At 37.2% G+C, this 8,902-nt stretch overlaps 1 protein-coding gene across 1 annotated transcript in view; it reads right to left on the reverse strand.

The window, feature by feature from the left end:
• Positions 1–2,483: 2,483 nt before the first annotated feature.
• vmn2r1 (vomeronasal 2, receptor 1) overlaps positions 2,484–8,902 on the reverse strand; it is a 9,399-nt gene continuing 2,980 nt past the window's right edge. Inside the window, exons 2-6 of the mRNA XM_016470015.1 lie at positions 7,716–8,007; positions 5,658–6,467; positions 5,354–5,581; positions 4,209–4,332; positions 2,484–4,123 (exon numbers count right to left, since the gene is read on the reverse strand). Of these exons, the coding sequence (XP_016325501.1) occupies positions 3,033–4,123; positions 4,209–4,332; positions 5,354–5,581; positions 5,658–6,467; positions 7,716–8,007 (2,545 nt within the window). The 3' untranslated portion in view covers positions 2,484–3,032. The remainder of the gene's footprint in view (positions 4,124–4,208; positions 4,333–5,353; positions 5,582–5,657; positions 6,468–7,715; positions 8,008–8,902) is intronic.

An 8,902-nucleotide genomic window follows, 5' to 3' on the forward strand; every position in this document is an offset into this window, starting at 1 on the left:
GGAAAAACAAAGGATTTGATGATCAAAACATAGTAACTACAGTAATTAAGTCATGTTCATTGGGGGCGTTTTACTCCACCTGGCTGGGGGGCATTTTACCCCACAGACTATGTTTGAGAAAAAAAATCTGTCATTCTGAAAATATAATTATATTTTTCTTAAATAACACATGATCCCTATCTACAGGCCCAACCGTTCTCATATCATATAAAATGGTAATGTTCTACAAAACAATAAGCTTTAAAACACTCTTTTCTTACTGCCGGAAATTAGATCATTTACTGTAAAATGTGTTTTCTCTCAGATACATCACCAGTGTAAGCTTCATGGTGAATACTTTTACATCACTTGTCAACGTAGTCCATAGTTACAATAAAAATGTATCTTGACTTTAAATTACTTTTTTTTCCCACATAAATCTACCATACCATCTCACCATAATGACAAAGCAAAAACCAGATTTATCACAACTTGGCAAATGTATTAAAAAGGAAACACTGAAAAAATGACATTGCACACAAGGGCAAGTCTTCATACCCTTAACTCAAAACTTAGTTTTTAGCACTTTGGCAACAATTACAGCCTCAGGTCTTTTGGGGTATGATGCAACAAGCTTTGCACATCTGCATTTGTTTTTTTTTTTGCCATTCTTCTCTTTAGATCATCTCAAGCTCTGTCAGCTTGGCTGGGGACTATCGGTGGACAGCCATTTTTCTCCAAAGATGTCTGATTGGTTCCAAGTCCCAGCTCTGGCTGGGCCACTTGAGGACGTTCACAGAGTCGTCCCTAAGCCACTGCTGTATTGTCTGTATTTTCATAGAGTTATTTAGGTGTATTTTTGTAAATTCCAATCAGGGTTTCATGTATCTTTACTGAGGAGAAGCTTGAGTGTGGTCACTTTGCCATCAAGCCCAGATTGGTGGAGTGTCGCAGTGATGTTTGTCCTTCTGTAAGTTTCTCCCATCTCCATATAAGATCATGGAGCTCAACCAGAGTGACCATCAGTGTCTTGGTCACCTCTCCAACTAAGACCCTTCTCCTTTGATTTCTCAGTTTGGCCAGGAGGCTAGATATAGGAAGAGTCCTGATTGTTTCAAATTTCATCCATTAAGGATTATGGAGGCCAAATGCTCCTGTGAACCTTCCACACAGCAGAATTTATTTTGCAGTCTTCACCAGATCTGTCTCAACACAATCCTGTCTCTCAGCTCTGCAGGCCATTCCTTTGACCTCATGACTTAGTTTTTGCTCTGACATCCCTTTCAGCTGTTAAACTTTATATAGACAGGTGTGTGTGTGCCTTTCCAAATCATGTCCAATCAACTCAATATGCCACAGGTTAACTCCAGTCGGAGTATAGAAACATCTCAAAGAAGATCCAGTTGAAACTGGAATGCTCCTGATCTAAATTTTAAGTGTCAAAGCAAAGGGTATGAAGACTTGTGCAATGTCATTTTTTCAGTGTTTCCTTTTTAATACATTTGCAAAGTTATGATAAATCTGGTTTTTGCTTTGTCATTATGGTGAGTGGGGTGTAGATTATATATATTATTATTATATATAATATATATATATATATATATACTGGGAAGAGTCTGTGGGGGTTTCAATCACCAAATTGTTAAATATTCAAAATAAAGCATATTGAAACAGGACATAGGTAGTTTCTTGTAACTTTTATTTTATGAATAAGATCAAGCAAAGAGACAAAGCAATACACATGTTTTTATTAGTACTGTTTAAGAGCATCACAGTGAAGGCCTCAGTAGAGTCCTGTTCAGAATTGGGTACCTCTAAACAGTTCACATTAGATGCAATTTGTGTATGAATCCATGATGCCTCCCATATATGTCTAAAACTCATGCAGTCTAATCTATTTTTAAATCCACAAATAAATTAACATCATAGTTTACAGAATTTTCACAAAAATATACTTAATTGTTGTTTATCAAAACTATTGCAATGATTCTTTTATTTAACAACTGAGAACAAATAGAACCGTTTTATTTATTGTGTCATTTCCAGTGGAAAGAGATCTGTTTATGGACCTTCAATGCTTCCACCTGCTGTCACACATCAGAATTACATTTACCTCTTTATTTTTCATCCTTTTAAGACTAAAATTTGCTTCTGAAAAGATTTGTTTTATATTTTATGATGTAGTGCAGGTTTTTCTTGTAATTTGAACAACTAAGCTACAGTCATACCTGTACAAACATCCCTGAGCACAAATTCCTGCTCATTGAAAGGGGTTGTATCATTTTCTTGCTCCCTTCTCTTTATTTGTTTCTATTTTTCTGATTTATAGTGTATTTGTTGTTTAAACTACCAAAAATAAAATCACAAAAAAACAATCAATTGTTCCTTGATCATTTGAAATTAAATGCATGTAGTATGGAAAACATAATGTAACTATGCAAAAAAAAAAGAAGTATTTATTGGGTTTAACATGGATTAATTTATTCATTATCAGTGTTGCACCTTTCGTCTAAAGTTGGATATTTAGATTTATTTTTCCTTTTTTTTATTTTGGTCTGCTCTTTTAACTTTTTATGGTTTCTTTTTTTTTTCAAACCAAGCTTCATAAATGAGCCTTCGCAGCATTCTGATGTAAGATGAATACATTGGAATGCACAAGTTAAAAATGATTTCGGACTTGTCAGCAAACCCGCAGTTAGATATTAAAAGTGCTGCAAGCAATGTACCTAATTTCACATGCAAAGAGTTTACATGCAAGTTTTAAAGGTAAAACAGAAAAAAAGACACTCTGCTAGGGGTAATAGATAATGAAATATGGTCATAAAAACTATGATTATAATCATGATAAATTATGAGAAAAAGTTATTATAAGTAGACATCATGGGGAAAAAATGAGTAAAAAATTATGATACGACCCCCTTAAAGCCATTCACTGTTATTCCTATTATGTTTTAGATCTGACATCTGGCTAAATTTATATCAAAGATCCTTGAAATATGGCAAAGTCCAATATAATAAGACTTCTACATTCACAGTGACACAGTAGACTGGCTTCAGTCATCTAGAGACACAGTGGACACGGTGGTTCCATTAGCGTTAGCGGAGCTGCTGGTGGTGGCGAGCGAAGCGGAGCTTCCGCTGGCGGCAGTGTCACGTGATTTGGCTCGGGGTATCATCAGCTCCTCTTTGTTCCTCTCTGGTTTGATAAGCAGCACATAGCACTTGGGGATGAAGATGCACGCGAGCAGACCGAAGCTGGAAGCCAAGATGGCGAAGATTTGCACCGCCACCATGAATTTCCCCCGCGTGCTCAGGTAGGCGGGCACGAAGGAGATCCAAACGATGAAAAACACCAGCATGCCGAAGGTCACGCTCTTGCCCTCGTTGAAGTGGTCTTCCAACTTTCGTGCCACAAAAGCAAAAGAGAACGTCAGCACAGCCAAAAGAATGTCATACGCAAAGATGGAGCAGATGAATATGATGTTTCCAGGGTCGCACTCCAGGATGATCTTGATGTTCTGGGCGGCTGTGTTCTTCATGGGGTGTGGAGGCATCAGAATCAGCCACACGGTGCAACCCACCGCTTGGATCAGGGTGCACACTATCATTATCGCCCTCTGGTGCCTGGGATGTATGGGGTCTATATCATTCTTCTGAGGAATAGCTGGAGCGATGACGGCAGTGTCGGGACTCTGCTCAGATGCCGCTGCTGCTGCTTTGGCTGCCTTCATAGCAGCTTTGACGGCTTTTACGGCTCTGGCTCTCAGCATGAGCAGAGCAGATTTGCCCATTAGTGAGGAGAGGACCAGAGCAAAGCCTACGGCCAAAGCCACCTGGCTGGTCATACAAGACCACATCTGAGGCTCACCAAGGAACACAATGGAGCACAGGAAGGTTATCACTAAACCCAGCAGCAGGGAGAAGCTAAGCAGTGGGTCGTTGACATTCACCAAAGGTGTGTTAAGGTGCATCAATAAGATAATCGCAACTGCAATAGCTGCTAAAGCCCCAAAAGCAGCAATGGCGATCAGTGTGATCCCAAGAGGTTCAGTGAAGTCCAGGAATTCAATGGTCTTTGGCACACACGTATCGTGATTGGCATTGGACCAGTAGTCTTCATCACACTGGATACAGCCTCGTGCATCTGTTGGAAGTGTATGAGTTGTTGAAATTGACTAAATGGTCAGTTAAAAATAACCAATGAAAAAAAAAGTCATTTTTCCCATGACCTGTTGTGTTAGAGATCTCGCCATCTGCGCAGGGGATGCAGTCAAAGCAGCAGACTGGTTCTCCCTGCCGGATACCCATCCTGGTGCCGGGCTGGCATCGTTCACTGCACACAGATCGTGGTGTCTGTAACACAAGCAGTACAGTAGAGAAACAACATTTTTTTTCTTCAGTTTTTAAACTATAAGATTCCACATGCAATAATACTGAATATAATTATGATCAAATATTTATTAAATATAAACTAAATTAAATGTACTCGATAAATGGATATTAAATATTTATCAAATATATATTAAATATTAAGAGTATATTAAATATTTAATGTATTAATCAACATAAAGATATTTGTTAAACATATATTAATACAGTAGGGAAACACAAAAAAAATGTTTTTCAGTTTTTAATCTATAAGATTCCACATGCAAGAATGACAAACTTATTTTACTAAATATAAATATGATCAAATGTTTATTAAATATAAACTAAATTAAATGCAATCGATAAATATATATGAAATATTTATCAAATATATATGAAATATTTAATGTTTAATCAACAGAGATATTTGTCAAACATTTATTAAATATAAAATATTAAATACTGCATTCTCTCACACTTTCTCTCTATATAATAGTATATTAAATAATGTAATTGATAGATAGTCATGAAATATTTATAAAATATACCTTAGATAGATAGATAATTACAGCATGTAATATTAATAATACTTATTAAATATTTATTAAATATAGAATGTAGATAGATATTAAATATGTATTAAATATATATTAAATATATTAAATGTTTTATATATATATATATATATATATATATATATAATCTATTATTTAGAGATGTTTTTGATATTAAAAGTTTAATGAAACCATTAAAATGGAATCCTATATATATATAATACATATAATACAAAAGATAGAAAACATTAAATGCTGTTATGAATAGATGGATTTTGCATATTTATTCAATACATATTAAAAATTAAATGTTTAAACCGACAGCTTTTATTTAATATTTTAACTAATAAATATTTCAATTGATTGACAGCCTTATTGTTAATATCTATGCTCTATTTTATGACCATACTAAACTACACAGACCACTTAACATATACATTAATATTCCTCACCTCCAGAATATCATTGTTCCATATAATGGAGCCATTATTGATGATCAACCTCTCTTCAGGGGGTGCTGTGCTGTTGTAGTAACCAATGTGGGTATATGTAATCCCTCCTTCCGATTCACTCTGCCAATTTAAGATGTCATAAAACCCATCTACGTCACCATTATTGAAGTATATCTCCTCTCCGGTGTGAGGAACAGTGTATCGGAGATTTTTCAAGTAGTACATCAGCTAAAAGGAAAACACATAATAGTTATAAATGAGATGACAAAATAAAAAATAAAAAAACTGGCAATGTGTGTTGTACCTGCCAAGGCTCAAATTTGGTAATGTCAGCACATGTGTTATTCTCAAATGGGCCACTGCGAGGTTTACAGTCCTCTAGGTTATGGAGGGCATGTGCCACAGCATATACAGCCTTATACACGTTATATGTAATCCTCAACTGCGACACGTCCGTGAAGGTATTATTTAACTTCTCCAGCATCTCTTCTCCAGTGCATCTCCTCATGCCGCTCAATACCTGCCTATAATTCATAGTACAGTTGAAGACTATTCCCCAAAACTCTTCTGTCAGAGTGTCATTATATGGAGTAACGCTCAGCAGATGCTCTTTCAGGCCGGGTATATCTGCACGCTTGACCGCAAACCCTATTGTACCTCCCAGGACAGGCAGGATGTCGGGGTGGCGGGAGATGGCGGCTGACGTGACCCAGGCCTCGCTGGCGATCCAGGTGCGGTTGGTGACGTTGTTGCGCAGCAGTTCCCCCACTAGGGGGCTCAGATCCACGTCGGAGGAGAACACAACGATGATCTTAGCCGTGGAATCCAGCACCGTCTGCACGATGCGCTCGATGGCTTCTGGGTTCCTGATCTTGGGGAGGGTTTCGGAGAAGGATATGCAAACTCCTGCCTCCTCCACCACCTCCTTGAACCTCTTGATGCCGTATTTCCCGTAATCGTCCTCAGCCGCGATGGTACCCACCCAGGTCCAGCCAAAATGAAGCACTAGTTTGGCCATGGCGACAGATTGGTGCTCGTCGCTAGGGATGGTGCGAAGGAAGGTGGGGTACTGAAACCTGCTTTCGAGAACGGAGCATGAGGATGCGTAGCTCATCTAGGGGAGCGGAAAAACTAATTCAGCGCAGTTTAAATGCTCAGAGATGTATTTGTTGATGGATTTCTGATATTATTAAATAGTAATTAAAAGCTGGAATAAATTGAACCTAAAAAAAAGACAAGTCAATGGAAAATCTTAAAAGTCTTAAAAAATCTAGTTTAACACATGTTCCAAGTTCTGAGAAATGTACTCAAGAAAAGTTTAAAATTAATGGCTCTAAAAATGTCACGTGGTATAACCATCAAGTAAAAAGCAGTAATTTTTTGAAAGTGAGTGAATGAGTGTACACAACCAGTCAAAAGTTTTTGAACACTAAGATTTTTAATGTTTTTTAAAGAAGTCTCTTCTGCTCACCAAGCCTGCATTTATTTGATCCAAAGTACAGCAAAAACAATAAAATGTTTAATATTTTTACTATTTAAAATAACTGATTTCTATTTGAATATATTTTAAAATGTAATTTATTCCTGTGATTTCAAAGCTGATTTTTTTAGCATCATTACTCCAGTCACATGATCCTTCAGAAATCATTCTAATATGCTGATTTAGTGCTCAGGAAACATTTTTTCCTATTATTAATACTGAAAATCGTTATGCTGCTTACTATTTTTAGTGGAAACTGATACATTAGTTTTTTCATTATACTCTAATTAATAGAAAGGTCAAACAGCATTTATTTGAAATTTGCAACAATAGCTTTACTGTCACTTTTGATTGATTTAATGCATCCATGTTTAATAAAAATATTATTTTCTATAAAAAAAAAAATCAAAAACTTACCCCAGACATTTGAATGGTATTGTGTATAGATAGATAGATAGATAGATAGATAGATAGTACTATTTACAGTTTTTAGAAATGTACCACTTTTTACCAATTTACCAAAATACCATTTCCTGTTTTTTTCATGCTTCCACTTGTTTGTTGCACCACATGACAAAACAAAGAAATAAACATAATTTATAATTAATTTAAATATAATTAATTTAAACATAATAATAATAGTTTTTAACAAATAACAACAAAAGATTATGCCAAATAACTAAATGAGTTTTTCTTTTCAAAGATTTCCTAAATTGAATGATGCTTTTCTCTTCATTAAGATATCACAACTGTATCACCTTGACATTTTTGTACTTTATGTAAAAATGTATTCAAGTCATGGCTTTCTTTTATAGTAATATATAAGTAATAGATCTAGTAATAGATCCATTGCCCCAAATACAGTGGTAGTTGAAAAGGTACTTGTGGGAAATAGTAGAGGCCGAGTATCCTGGCTGTGGCTATGGACAGATCAGAGCCTCCAGCCCCCACCAAAGCAGAGAGAGGGGGTCCATCCCCGCAGCGGTAGTTGGGCACAGCCTCGTCCTGGCCTGTCAGGAAGGTGAGCGTTCCCTCGACAGCTTTGGAAATGGTGAAGCAGGAGTCATAGATGACGTAACCCAGCTCAGTATCAGGTAAGATGTCATTTCTGCTGTTGATCTCATTCAGGGCAAACAGCATGGTCTGAGCCCAGCGGAAAGTACGGAAGTTAAAGCTGAGTGGGAATTCACATGTTAGAATTTGATAGGGTCTCCCAGACATAATTCACTAATAGTGCTAGCTTGTGTTTATTTCAATTTGTTCACTCGAGTTGCATGACTGAAATGTTTATGTTTAATTCAAGTTACAATTTAATTCATTTGCTTTTATATATCTTGCCAAATTGTACTTATGATCTTGTTGATGTTGCTCGTATTTCTCCTAGAATCTAAATCAGGGCTATTCAATTGGTGGCCCGCCATTCATCTTCATCCGGCCCGAGGGGAGAGTACGCGCAGGTCGCACATTACGCCTTGAATTGTTTTTGCACTAATTAGTTTGTCCACAAGGTGGCAACACTGGCCTGGGCCGTTGTTTCACAACCGCAAAAGAAAAGGATGAGAAACGCAACAAAAACAATCGCAAATTAAAGGCACAATATGTAATTTTCGCCGCTAGAGGGCGCTTATTCAAAATAAACAAAGAGGCAAAGGCGTAGTTTGATGACACCGTGACTGAGTGTGGAATCACGGGAGTTCTCGTCTTCATCCCCACAGCCGATGCAATCCGACGGGACTCGGGCAGAAATCATGTTCATGGATGAGCTAGTGATTTATTAACGTAGTAGTATGAAGCAGGGTGAGGCTGAAAGGCGTCGAAGCGAAACGAGGCCGCTGAACGAGCGTGACACACGGCTCGAAAGCAGCGGAGCTTTTATTATGCCAAAGTCGACCGCTTCCACTCCTTCCGGTCGTGCGTATGTGGGGGAAAAAAGCAGCGCTGTTTTATCATACTAGATATATTTGAAAGTTCTGTTATAATGCTACTCTGTGCGGTCGTCACCGGTCTATTAAAACGCACAACATATTAAAGCGTCTTTGGTGTTTCCATGTTTTCTACAAAACAAAACC

Source organism: Sinocyclocheilus anshuiensis, unplaced genomic scaffold (assembly GCF_001515605.1).
Source record: "Sinocyclocheilus anshuiensis isolate Anshui unplaced genomic scaffold, SAMN03320099.WGS_v1.1 scaffold2082, whole genome shotgun sequence".
Classification (NCBI taxonomy): domain Eukaryota; kingdom Metazoa; phylum Chordata; class Actinopteri; order Cypriniformes; family Cyprinidae; genus Sinocyclocheilus; species Sinocyclocheilus anshuiensis.